The 13,792-nt window shown below is 47.7% G+C and overlaps 2 protein-coding genes across 2 annotated transcripts in view; one reads left to right on the top strand and one right to left on the bottom strand.

Moving 5' to 3' along the window:
• Fanca (FA complementation group A) overlaps positions 1-13,792 on the bottom strand; it is a 64,166-nt gene that overhangs the window by 4,240 nt on the left and 46,134 nt on the right. Inside the window, exons 29-37 of the mRNA XM_042702212.1 lie at positions 10,241-10,314; positions 8,761-8,889; positions 5,160-5,244; positions 3,343-3,491; positions 2,859-2,964; positions 2,720-2,779; positions 2,501-2,605; positions 1,459-1,571; positions 338-473 (exon numbers count right to left, since the gene is read on the bottom strand). Coding sequence (XP_042558146.1) covers positions 338-473; positions 1,459-1,571; positions 2,501-2,605; positions 2,720-2,779; positions 2,859-2,964; positions 3,343-3,491; positions 5,160-5,244; positions 8,761-8,889; positions 10,241-10,314 — 957 coding nt within the window. The remainder of the gene's footprint in view (positions 1-337; positions 474-1,458; positions 1,572-2,500; positions 2,606-2,719; positions 2,780-2,858; positions 2,965-3,342; positions 3,492-5,159; positions 5,245-8,760; positions 8,890-10,240; positions 10,315-13,792) is intronic.
• LOC122127922 (small nuclear ribonucleoprotein E-like) overlaps positions 1-13,792 on the top strand; it is a 23,679-nt gene extending 9,887 nt beyond the window's left edge. The window contains exon 3 of the mRNA XM_042702218.1: positions 13,442-13,792. Coding sequence (XP_042558152.1) covers positions 13,478-13,756 — 279 coding nt within the window. The 5' untranslated portion in view covers positions 13,442-13,477 and the 3' untranslated portion in view covers positions 13,757-13,792. The remainder of the gene's footprint in view (positions 1-13,441) is intronic.

The raw sequence follows: 13,792 nt of genomic DNA, 5'->3' as shown, positions 1-13,792 counted from the left end.
CAAATGTTGAGAGTACCACCTGAAGCCAGGTGCCAGTAATCCTAGTTAATCAGGAGGCTGAGATCTGAGAATAGTGGTTCAAAGGGAAGGAAAGTCTATTAGACTCCTATCTCCAAGGGTACCACCAAAAAACCAGAAGCCAGAAAGCCAGAAGTAGCACTGTGGCTCGCTTTGAGCTGAAGAGCTCAGGGACAGTGCCCAGGCCCAGAGTTTAAGCCCATGACCACCACAATTTTAAAAAGTACCAGCTGAACAACTAAGCCAAGCACACTTGAGTCCAAGCTTGAGTCCCGAGCTCAGACCCCACTACTGAAAAAAAAAAAAATCCAGGTCTTGCCTCCTCTGTTTCACAGTCCAGCCTCTTTAGTTGTCTCCTGATGTTTTCCTTTTCAACTTCTTTAATCGCAAAGTGCAGAGAAGCAGCTGAGACCCAGGGCAGGTGGGGTGCAGGGGAAGCTGAGTCAGAGAAGAAACTGGGAGACAGAGAAACATGTGATTACAGAGCCTGATTATTCCTTTGTCATACCACTGGCAACCAAGTATCATCTGGCCTAGCAGCCAGGGCCTGCCTTTCCATCAGGGGACTTATGTCAGCCCTACAGCTGTGCATGAGGACCCAGCAGGCGCAGTGTCGGCCTTGCACACTAGATTGCTGCTCTACGTCAAGGCATTCTGAGAGGACAAGCTCTGTTTGCCTTGACGTAGGCTCTTGGGAGTCCAGCTCTCTGAGCTTGGAAGAGGCTTGGCACCACTAAAGCCTCAGTACCCTTGGTACTTGCCAGGGACAGAGGGGGTTCAGCAGCTATATCACTACACAAAATGTGGAAGTGCCCATTTTCAGCATAGTACAAGTCTGGCAGAAAAGTAGTGAAACAATGCAGGAGTGTAAAGAACTTTAAAACAATCATCTATCATCATGGAATTAGGCACAGCATGCTTTCCCCATTTGAGGAGCAGGATTTGGGCCCTCTAGCCATGTGAGACCCAAAGGTATTGGGAAGATATTCTCCATGGAGGCAGGTGGGACCCAGGGGTCCTGCTGAGGACCTCAAGAGGCAACTTGTGCCAGGCACTGGTGGCTCACGCCTGTCATCCTGGCTACTCAGGAGGCTGAGATCTGAGGATGGAGTTTCAAAGCCAGCCTGGTCAGGAAAGTCCATGAAACTCATCTCCAATTAACTACCCCTAAAGCTAGAAGTAGAGCTATGACTATGACTCAGGTGGTAGAGTGCTAGCCTTGAACAAAAGAAGCTTAAGGACAGTGACCAGACCCTGAGTTAAAGCTCAGGACCAAGAAAAAAACAAAACAAAACACTGAGCTGCTCAGTCAAATAAAAGCCTGTCAACTTGGTTCTTCCTTATTCACACAAGTCCTGTAGCAGCTGCAACCTGGATGTCTGGAAACAACCCACGCCTGCCCGAGCAGTGGGCTGCTCTCATCCCACTACCAATGCTCACTTGCTGGCAAAGTCCCGCGCTGCCTTTAGCCTGCGAAATTCTCGTGGAAGCTCATCCTGGAAGCATTTCCTCCAGCGACTGCACAACACCGGCTCTAGGCTTGTCCACCATGACTCATGGGAAGAGAAAGGTCAGCAGTCAGATTAGAGCAGCTATATTTTCAATAACTGGGAAGACTGTACCCCAGGCAACAACCGAGAGCTCTGCCTCTCTGCATTTGAAGCTTAAAGCAATTCCTGTTCTCCAGAACAAGGGAAGGGAGGGCCCTACCTGAGAACCTGGAAGAAAAGTTGGCCCCTCTGCCCTGGGTGGCTGGCCTGCTCCCCAGTGCCTAAACAAATAGCTCATCCACCGTGGACTATACAGTGACAGGACTGGCAACTGCTGTAACAAGTCTCCTTATCCCTGTACATGCAGTCTTGAAATGCTAGACCAGATAAAAGCAGCACCACACAGGGTCAGAGGCTACCTCTCCTCAGAGTGTTGAGATGTGTGCAGATGGCAGCCACTATGGCCTCCAGTGAACACAGCAGGACAGGGACTCTAGTGGGGTAGCCAGTTGCTCTAGAAAAGTAAAGACATGGCCGGGCGCCAGTGGCTCACACCTGTAACCCTAGCTACTCTGAGGATGGTGGGTCAAAGCCAGACTGGGCAGCAAAGTCTGTGACATTCTTATCTCCAATTAACCACTAAAAACTGGAAGTGATGCTGTGGTTCAAAGTGGTAGAGCGCTAGCCTTGAGCAAAAATTGCTCAAGGACAGTGCCCAGGCCCTGAGTTCAAGGCCTACCACTGACAAAAGAAAAAAAAGAAAAATGAAGACATGTCCTCTGCCGTGGGCCTGTTTATCCTTACATATCTTAAATTATAGCCAGAATGGGACACTGTGAGAAATGGAGTCCCCTCACATGGAGAAACACCTCAGCGTAGCAAGCATGGTGGCTCATGCTTGTAATCCCAACACCTGGGAAGATGAGGAAGGAGGTTCACAAATTTGAGACAAGCCTAGGCTCAATATTGACCCCCGAGATGGCCAGGCTTACCAGTGCAGAGGTCAGAATCAGGGGGCACTTGGTCTGGCACTCCATCAGAGTGAGATTGGCCGTCAACGAGGGGTCTGGGCTGTGTAAACAGGCACTGAGGAGTCCCTGCAACAGAGTACACCATAGCTCGGCAGCCTGCCAGAACCCACCCACCATGAGAACCTAGACCCGAGGGCACTCATCCCAAGGGTCCCTGAGGTCACAGTATGCGTGGGTTACCCTGAAGAAGTGGATGGTGATGTCCTCAGTCAGTGTACCACCACAGCAACAGCAGTTTTTCTGTAAAACATTTCAATAAGGCAAACGAGTAGAGCTGGCAGTGAGGGGGAAGGCTGGCACATAGAGCATCTGCACCTACCAACTCAGAATTGACCAGGTGAAAGAACTCCTCACAGCTGGGGGTGACAGGCTGTCTGGTCTTCAGGCTGCCAACAAGAACAGTTGGAGGCAGGCGGAGGAGAAGCCTTGGGAGGAATGGGTTATATCACAGCTGTTCCCACTGACCCTGCCCAAGCCCTGGGTTTTGAGCACAAAAGTGTCTCTGCCCCCAACCCGGGCTTAAGCTGGAGCAGACACTTTGTCTCTCTCTCCATATATATACATATATATTTGTGTACAACACGTAGAAGGGTGCCCCATGGCCGAATGAGGCACAACTGGAGGGTGAAACCTAAACAGCAGAAGTGTACATCTTGGAGTGCGTGGAATTACTTTTAACCCAAAGCACCCTTCATACCTCCAGTCCTGCTCCAGCAGGAGCCACCAAGGAATGAAGCATGGGAAGACAGAAACCAGAAGTAGCAGAATGAAACTCAAAAGAAATTGTGGTGCTGCCCTGGTACCGTTTGCACATGAGGAGCTCCTGCTGCCTCCTGAGGCTGGAGGCTGCACTGCCTCCACGCTCCAGGGCCTGGAGCCTCCTGCAGAACACAGCGAAGAGAAAGTGTCTCTGGGAGCAGTCCCATTCCAGTTCTAGGTGCACAATCATCTCCTAGAAAAACATGTAACCAGACTCAGGGCAGAAGGTTGTCAAGGCCTGCTGTAAGTCTCAGACAGGAGCCCCAGGAGATGAGCTTGGGAGAGAGATTTTCACAGGGATGGAGGTAGCAAGAGCACAAGCTCTTTTACTTGGAACCATTCTCCCCTCCCGTCCCGGCTTCTGTTAAGAATTCATTTGTCACTTTCTCTGGCTACACCATGTGTGGTTTCAGAGGGTAAGGAGAAAAGACTGGAAAATCCAGTTCCTTCTTTACCCAGAGTCTACCATATGCACAGAGCCCCAACTTGTAGGTCAGAGCCCCTGCCAGACACTGCGGGCATGGTGCGGAGACAAGCAGCAGCAGCAGGACCAGCTGTTTTTCTAAGAGGAGTAAGCCAGGTAGGCTGGGTTCTGAGGGACTGTGTCAGGCTGAGGAGGAAGGAGGCTGGGGACAGCAAGCAGGAATGGGCCTGGCAGGGGGTGGCACGTGCTGACTGAAGGTGCCCACATACATCCTGTCTACATCGAGTCACAGCCCATGCAGTGGCTCCCTCCTTCCTCCAAACCCAAAGAGGGTGGATGGGGAGGAGAGAGGTTAAGGTGAGGGGAAGAGACTGTGGTTTGCTTTCTCTGTAGGATGCTCACCATATGTTTGAATGGATTCCCCAAGTACTCACAACCTATGGCTTTTTACTCCCCATATTTAAAAATTCAGGCCCTTGAAAAATGTCAGCTGGAATCAACAAATAGCGTTTTATCAAATAAAACCACACATGTCTGTTATGGTTTATATCTGCACATTCTCAAAGGCCATAAGCTTCCGGCTTGATTCCCAAAGTGTTCAGAGGTTACTGGGTCATGACAGCTCTGATCTCAACAGGTACGGATTAATCAAGTGATAGATTCGTAGCGGAATGAAGCCTGGGGAGGTGGTGGAAACTTAAGATGAGACCTAGTTAGAGGAAGGTTACTGGGTGCTTGTCTCTGAAGCATATGTTTTGTTTCCAGTCTCTCCTTATTTCCTAGACCCCACAAGACAGGTAGCTCTGCTTAAATACGCCCTCCGCACTAGGACTTCCTACTTCCTTGAGACTTTTCAAACAAGGAGCCAAAAATCTTTCCTCCTCTAAGTTGATGTGCCTAAGTATTTAGTAACAACAGAAGAGCTTACAAATGCATGCTCCCAGGACAACCAAGTGGGCACAGTGGCATGGAGGCAGGAGGAAGGCTTCCAAACACTCCAGAATCAATGGAGAGATATTGCTGAGATACATACTCATGTGAAGTGTGGGCACACAGGTGCATGCTCGCAGGAGGTGTGATCACAGAGATACAAAATGCTCATGTGGTGTGAGCACACAGGTGCACACTCACTGATGCCCTGTCTCTCCCATAGGCTGCAGAACCCTGGAAGCCTGCAACTCCATACTCTCTTGTCTTCTGCCAAACTGAAACTCGTTCTTGTCTTTTCTAAGAGTGCGATGCTCAGTGGAACAGCCAGGAGTTAGAGAAGATCATGGAGCAACTCTACTGCCAACGCTGCACTACGTGTCTGTGATGCTCATCTGTAGAACAACTTCAGACACACACTCTGGATCTCAGCCACAGTCTGGATGACCTGAGTTTCCACTCTGCTGGGGAACACTAGGGGACACTTACACAATGAATACGCTAACTCACCTGCAGCCTGGAGAGAATATCCACATTTCCCTTACGGCTGCCAAGGACTAAATGAGCATCCTCCATGTGGCCATAACTTCTGGACCTGCAAATGAGACGGGAAGGCCTGCTCAGCACTTCCTGAGAGTGTTGCAGTACCCAATTTTCCTCATGCCTCCAGAGCTGAGTGGATATGTGTACCATAGCACAGTAGTTAGCAACAAATAAAACCCAAGGAAGTACTAGTAGCCCAAAGGAGTGATATACCATGACCAAGTGAGATTTAGCCAAAAATGCAAGGCTGGGCCTGGGAAGGTGCCTTAGTGGAAGAGTGCTTGCCTTGAGTGCCGGAGGCCCTGGTTTGATTCCTCAGCACCACATAAGCAGAAAAGCCAGAAGTGGCGCTGTAGCTCAACTGGTAGAGTGCTAGCCTTGACCTGAAGAGCTGAGGGACAGCACCCAGGCCCAGAGTTCAGGCCCAACAACCGACAAAAAAATAAATAAAAATAAAAATTATTCTTTAATATAACAACAAAACTAGGAAAAGGGAACTCCTCAAGTGTCAGGACATCTATGAAATCCATAGCTACCAGAAAACTTACTGATGAAAGACTGAAACTTTCCCCTTAAGATCGGGTCCAAAGCTGGGAAGGTGGCTCAGTGGTAGAGAGCTTGCCTCGCATGCCTGAGGCCCTGGGTTCGATTCCTCAGCACCACATAAGCAAAAAGAAAAAAGTCGAAAGTGGCGCTGTGGCTCAAGTAGTAGAGCGCTAGCCTTAAGAGCTGCGGGACAGTGCCCAGGCCCAGAGTTCAGGCCCTATGACCAGACCCCCCCCCCCCCAAAAAAAAAAAAACATTGTATGTCTAAACATAAACCATGTGTAATCTAAAAATGAAAACAGAGCAATAATTCTTATAAAAATAGCATTGAAAAGAATAAAATTCTTAGGAATTAATTTAACCAAGGACACTGAAGAGTAGATATTATTGAAAAGTCAGGAAACAGCTGAGCCCTGGTGGCTCACACCTGTAATCCTAATATTTAGGAAGTGGAGATCTGAAGATCAGTGTGAAGCCAGCAGGGGCAGGAAAGTCTTCTACCCACCCAAAAACAGGAAAGTCTCTCTACCCACCCAAAAGTGGAAGTGTGGGTCAAGTAGTAAAGCAGTAGCTTTGAGCAGATTAAAAAAAAATTTTAGGCATCAGTGGCTCACACCTGTAATCCTAGCTGCTCAGGACACTGAGATCTGAGGATTTTGGTTTAAAGCCAGACTAGGCATCTGAGAAACTTTTTTAGCCAGTCCTGGGCTCTGTCCCTGAGCCTCTTTGTACTCAAGGCTAGCACTCTACCACCTGAGCCTCAGCGACATTTCTAGCTTGTTTGGAGTAATTATTGGAGATAAGATAACCCTGCCTGGGTAGGCTTTAAACTGCAATCCTCAAATCTCAGCTTCCTGATTAGCTAGGATTATAGGCAAGAGCCACTGGTGCCTTGCTTTGAGAAACTCTTATCTCAGGCAAAAAGCTGGAAATGGAGGCATGCCTCAAGCAATGGAGTGCCATCCTTGAGCAAAAAGAACTAAGGGACAGTACTCAGGCTCCAGTTCAAACCCCAGTAATGGCACACCCTCTCTACACACACAAAAGCCAGAAAATAGTAGCAGTGCTGATGATGGTCCGTTAAAACGTAATATCCTTTATATTGCAGGTGGAAATGTAAAATGGTAAAGCAAGATGTGCAAAGTATTATGGTAGTTCCTTGAAAAAAAGTTCCCATATAACCCAGCAATTCTAGTCATATGCATATTCCCAAGAAAAATTAAAACACAGCACCCATTAAAAAAAATGTTCATGGCAGCAGTATTCATACTTTACCTGTGAAGCCATCAATGAAAGAATGATTTAAGAAAATGTGGAGTATTCTTCAATATGCAACGATAAAAATAAAGTTCTGACTCTTGCTACAGCAGAGATGAACCTCAAAAACAATTTGCTAAGCCAGGCACTGGTGGCTCATGCCTGTAACCCTTGCTACTCAGGAGGTTGAGATCTGAGGATCACAGTTCAAAGCAGCCAGCCTACAGCTAGAAAAGTCTGAGAGAGTCTCATCTCCAATTAAACACAAAAAGCTGGAAGTATGGGCTGGGAAGTTGGCTCAGTGGTAGAGCACTTGCCTTGCATGCTCGAGGCCCTGGGTTCGATTCCTCAGCACCACATAAGCAAAAAGAAAAAAAGCCGGAAGTGGCGCTGTGGCTCAAGTGGTAGAGTGCTAGCCTTGAGCTGAAGAGCTGAGGGACAGCGCCCAGGCCCAGAGTTCAGGCCCCACCACCGGACCCAAAAAAAAAAAAAGCTGGAAGTAGAGCTGTGCCTCAAGTTGTAGGTGCTAGTCTTGAGCAAAAAGGCTCAGGGACAGCACCCAGAACCTGAGTTCAAGTCCCACAAAAAAAAATTTGCTTGAAGCTTGACTCAATCAGTAGAGCACCTGTCTAGCAAGCATGAAGCCATGAGTTCAACCCTATGTTCTGTGAAGTAAGCCAGACATAAAGGTCTCATAAGACTCTACATAAAATGTTCAGAACAGGCAATTCCTCAGGCAGGAAATGGGACATGAACAGCCCAGTCACTGACGTGAGCCTCATCTGCCACACTTGTGCATACACCACACTTGGCTCCAATTTCACTTTGCTTGGTGCATGTTGTTCTCAGCCACTAAGTTCCAGTAGGAAGAATTCCATACTGCACAGTGGCCAGGCCTGTCATCTCAATAACTCGGGAGGTTGGATAGGAGGATGTCCCTTTCCAGGCTAGTCTGGGCTACATAGAGAGACCTTCTAACAGCACTGATCATGCTGGAACAGCCACACAGAAGCTAGACAGTGCTTTTGAATGTCCTTGTAGAAGACAAAGGGGAGCTTGTCCTGTGGAATCTTGAGCAATGAACTGCCTGCACAGTGTAAAATGATGCTTTTGATTTTCAATGTTGGGGGTTAGGCAAGTGCTCTCTCTACTAATGAGGTATGGCCTCAGCCTTAGGATTTTTTTTTTCCTTTTTCCTCCAATACTGGAGCATGAACTCAAGAATTCACGATCTACCCCTTGTGCTCAGCCTTTTCTGGTTAGTAAGAAGTAGTCTTTTGGACTTTTCTGCCCCAGATGGCTCTTAATGCAAGCTTATGGGTCTCAACTTCCTGAGTAACAAGGATTACTAACATAAACCACTGGTACTTAGATTTGAATTATTTTATGATTATCAAGTAATGTGGTTTATTACCTACAACTTAGAGAACAGAACCTAGTGACCTAATGGTCACTGCTATAACAGGCAGAACCTGTGAGTTGCTAGCACAGGTTTGAGGTCCAATGACAGACCACTTCAGAAGGGAGACATACCCAGGAGGGAACATGCCACTTGAAAAACTGCCTGTCCCACTGTTCACATTTGCTGATCCCAGACTCCAGGTGCAAAAAAGAACCAAGCCATACATACAAACAGCTGATCCAGAGATCAGACTCATGTGCAGTGTCTTCCCGAGACACTTTGGGTGAAGTGACGAGACTTGAGAGGATGGCCATATGTTCTCAGAATCACAGAAAACAATGGAGTCAGCATCACATGACTGACCCTTGGTAGAAGTCCATCAGCTCACTGACAAGAACTGTGCAGGCCACTTCCAGATCTCCGCTGCAGCCCCCTGAAGCCAGGGGTGCCAGCAAATAGTGCTCATGGATTGCCCACTGATGGAAGTCCTGTCTGTAACAGCAAACATCTGGATCAGTCCTGAGAAATGCTGCTCGACAGTCTGCAGCTGCCTCCACCCTCCACAAAGAACATACACCCCAACAGCCACGGCTGCCTCCACCCTCCACAAAGAACACACACCCCAACAGCCACGGCTGCCTCCACCCTCCACAAAGAACACACCCCAACGGCCACGGCTGCCTCCACCCTCCACAAACAACACACACCCCAACAGCCACCACTGCCTCCACCCTCCACAAACAACACACACCCCAACAGCCACCACTGCCTCCACCCTCCACAAAGAACACACACCCCAACAGCCACAGCTGCCTCCACCCTCCACAAAGAGCACACACCCCAACAGCCACCACTGCCTCCACCCTCCACAAAGAACACACACCCCAACAGCCACGGCTGCCTCCACCCTCCACAAAGAACACACACCCCAACAGCCACGGCTGCCTCCACCCTCCACAAAGAACACACACCCCAACAGCCACCACTGCCTCCACCCTCCACAAACAACACACACCCCAACAGCCACCACTGCCTCCACCCTCCACAAACAACACACACCCCAACAGCCACCACTGCCTCCACCCTCCACAAACAACACACCCCAACAGCCACCACTGCCTCCACCCTCCACAAAGAACACACACCCCAACAGCCACGGCTGCCTCCACCCTCCACAAAGAACACACACCCCAACAGCCACCACTGCCTCCACCCTCCACAAACAACACACACCCCAACAGCCACCACTGCCTCCACCCTCCACAAAGAACACACCCCAACAGCCACCGCTGCCTCCACCCTCCACAAAGAACACACCCCAACAGCCACCACTGCCTCCACCCTCCACAAACAACACACCCCAACAGCCACGGCTGCCTCCACCCTCCACAAACAACACACACCCCAACAGCCACAGCTGCCTCCACCCTCCACAAAGAACACACCCCCCAACAGCCACCACTGCCTCCACCCTCCACAAAGAACACACCCCAACAGCCACCGCTGCCTCCACCCTCCACAAACAACACACACCCCAATTAGTTTTTTGACTAAAGGAATGTTGAATGTTGTGTTCTAATGTTAGCTAACTGGAAGATTAATTACAGGAGGACATGATGGCACAGACCTAAGATGACAGAGACTGGGACTGGCTTCAAAAGGTAGCTGGGGGGGCGAGGGGGGGAGGGAGAGGCTGGGAAGGGTAAACAAAGGAGGAGGCTACAATGCTTGATAAGAAATGTACTCATTATCTTGCCCATGTTAATTGTAAGCCCTCTATACGGTATTTTCACAATAAAAAATATTTAAAAAAAAAAAAAGGTAGCTCTCTTCCATCACTCACCTCTCCACATCTGAAAGAACATCAGCTCCAGGCTCAATGTCCAGTTCCAGTTGCAGCCAATCCCTGTAAGTTAACTACAAGACACAGGGCAAAGTCAGTTTATAAATACTTGCCATTTGTAGTAAAGTCAAAGATCTGTATGCTATGTTATGATGAAACTGCAACTGAGTATTGAGGAAGAAAACCATCCTCATCCTTTTCTTTTTTGGTTAATCCTGGGGTTTGCCGTTTTTATTTTTTGTCAGTTGTGGCCCCTGAACTCTGGACCTGGGCACTGTCACTGAGCTCTTCAGCTCAAGGTTAGTGCTCTACCAGTTGAGCCACAGCACCACTTCCAGCTTTTTCTGCTTTTGTGTTGCTGAGAAAGTGAACCAGGGCCTCAGGCATGCAAGGCAAGCACTCTACCACTGAGCCACCTTCCCAGTCCCTAGTCATGGGGTTTGAACTCAGTGTCTGTGCGTTCGAAGATTTTTCACTCAAGGCAATCACTCTACCGCTTTGCGTCACAGTACCACTTCTAGTTTTCTGAGAGTTAAATGGAGATAAGAGTCTCAAGAACTTTCCTGCCTGGGCTGGCTTTGAACTGTGATACTCAGAGTAGGATCCTGAGTTTGGATTTCAAGCATGAGCCACAGTTTTTAGGGTTTTTTTTTTTTTTGTTTTTAAAGGTAAACAGAGAAAGTTTAGTTAAAAGAAAGCCGTAAAAGTTAGAAAGACTCTCCACTCAGAGAGGGGATTCAAAGAGGAGGTCCTGTCCTTACTTTTTTTTGTCGGTCATGGGGCCTAAACTCTGGGCCTGGGCACTGTCCCTCAGCTTTTCAGCTCAAGGCTAGTACTCTACTACCTGAGCCCACAGTACCACTTCTGGCTATTCCTGCTTATGTGATGCTTAGAAATCGAACCCAGAGCCTCCTCATGCATGCAAGGCAAGCACTCTACCACTGAGCCACCTTCCCAGCCCCCATCCTTTTTTTTTTTTTTTTTTTGCTGGTCGTGGGCCTGAACTCTGAGCCTAGGGGCTGTGCCTCTGCTCTTCAGCTCAAGGCTAGAACTCTACCAACTTGAGCCACAGTGCCACTTCCAGCTTTTTCCTGCTTATGTGGTGATGAGGAATCAAACCCAGGGCCTCGTGCATGCAAGGTAAGCACTCTACCACTGAGCCACCTTCCCAGCCCCCCATCCTTACTTTTTGACCAAGGAAATGATCTATTCTTACACCCATTCCCTAAACAGGGAACCCAAATCTCCTACGGCAAATGCTCTGGACCAAAAATGCTATAAATTTCAGTTGTTTGGATTATTAATATTAGACCTTTAAAGATTCCAAATATATAAAGGCCACACTTCTAGAATGTATTTCACACTAAACCCAAAGAAATGAAGAATAAGGCACAGAAACTGATACTAGCCAGGCACAGGTGGTTCATGACTGTAATCCTAGCTACTCAGGAGGCTGAGATCTGAGGATCGCAGTTCAAAGCCAGCCCAAGCAGGAAAAGTCCTTGACACTCTTTATCCCAATAAACCACTCAGAAAACTGGAAGTGGCACTATGGCTTAAGTGGTAGAGTGCTTGCCTTGAGCTGAGGAGCTGAAGGATAGCACCCAGGCCCAGAGTTCAAGCCCCACAACAGGCAAAAAAAAAAAAAAAAAAAGAAAAGAAATTGATACTATTTATGACCTCTGAATATGAAGCTAACTAAAATTGTCCTAAATTTGCCTAGTTTCAAATGCCTAACCCGTGTGACTTGTAAGTCTATGCCATTAGACTTCAATGTAATAAATAATAAGCTTTTTTTGTTTGTTTTTCCCATCGGTTATGGCCTGGACATTGTCCCGAGCTCTTTTGTTCAAGGCCAGCACTCCACTACTTTAAGCCACAGCACTACTTCCTGTTTTTGAGCTGTTAACTGGAGATAAGAGTCTCACAGAGGCTAGGAAGGTGGCTCAGTGGTAGAGCACTTGCCTTGCATACATGAGGCCCTGGGTTCGATTCCTCAGCATCACATAAGCAAAAAAAAAAAAAGCCGGAAGTGGTGCTGTGGCTCAAGTGGTAGAGTGCTAGCCTTGAGCTGAAGAGCTGAGGGACAGCACCCAGACCCAGAGTTCAGGCCCCACAACCGGAACCGTCTCCTCCCCCCCCCCAAAAAAAAGTCTCAGAGACTCTTCTGCCTGGAACCATAATCCTCAGATCTCAGCCTCCTGAGTAGGTAGGATAACAGGCCACCAATAACCAGCAAACAACATGGTTTCAATATTCATAGCAATTTATTTCCTCTATGACGTTGTTAGCTCCACAAATCAATGTGAACTAACCTCAGCACTTCCTATGACTCATAAAATAAACCCTGACACACATGTTCCCATGAAGGCCAAGGCACAGCCCTGTGCAGAGGGCCTCCACTGGGCACCCCTGACAGCAAGGCTGCAGTTGCTCACTGTTCCTGCACTATGCCATACCCACACTTGTGAGCTAGCATATCTAACATTAACAGGTTCGATAAAACTTGTTTCCAGTGGCTTCACTTGTAACCCTAGGTACTCCAGGAGGCTGAGACCTAGAAGATTATAGTTCAAAGACAGTCTTAGTAGGAAAGTCCATGAGACTGTGCTTCTAATTACCAGCAAAAAGGCAAGCTAGAGACATGATTCAAATAGTAGTGACAGAAAGCAAGTGTAGCAAGCACAAGGAACCCTGAGTTCAAGCCCCAGTACTGGGGGGAAATTTTTTTTCAAAGTTTTAATGAAGAAAAGAAAAATCATAAAAAGTACATTGTACAACACAAAAAATGGTATTTAAAAATATCAGAAAAGGTAGAACAGCCATTTGTATACAAACTTTGGTTCTGAAATGGAAATAATTTGATAAACGACCTTACAACATAAAAAGATCTCATATAAGGCCGGGCGCTGGTGGCTCACGCCTGTAATACTAGCTACTCAGGAGGCTGAGATCTGAGGATCATGGTTCAAAGCCAGCCCGGGCAAGAAAGACCGTGAGACTCCTATCTCCAATAAACCACCAGAAAACCGGAAGTGGCGCTGTAGCTCAAGTGGTAGAGTGCTCGCTTTGAGCTGAAGAGCTGAGGGACAGTGCCCAGGCCCAGAGTTCAAGCCCCACGACCGACAAAAAAAAAAAAAAGATCTCATATATTGGTCTGAGGAAAAAGAAAAACAGTGATTAACTATAAGAATATGAGAGGAGTGCTGATCCGTGTGGCCTTTGTAAGATTCCACCATGGCGTACCGTGGCCAGGGCCAAAAGGTGCAGAAGGTGATGGTGCAGCCCATCAATCTTATCTTCAGATATTTACAAAATAGATCTTGGATTCAGGTGTGGCTCTATGAGCAAGTGAATATGCGGATAGAGGGCTGCATCATTGGTTTTGATGAATACATGAACCTTGTGTTAGATGATGCAGAAGAAATTCATTCTAAAACAAAGTCAAGAAAACAACTGGGTCGGATCATGTTAAAAGGAGATAATATTACTCTACTACAAAGTGTCTCCAACTAGAAATGATCAATGAAGTGAGAAGTTATTAAGAATCTT

Source organism: Dipodomys spectabilis, unplaced genomic scaffold (assembly GCF_019054845.1).
Source record: "Dipodomys spectabilis isolate Male_0828 unplaced genomic scaffold, ASM1905484v1 ptg000318l, whole genome shotgun sequence".
Taxonomy (NCBI): domain Eukaryota; kingdom Metazoa; phylum Chordata; class Mammalia; order Rodentia; family Heteromyidae; genus Dipodomys; species Dipodomys spectabilis.
This window is presented reverse-complemented; position numbering and strand designations above follow the sequence as displayed.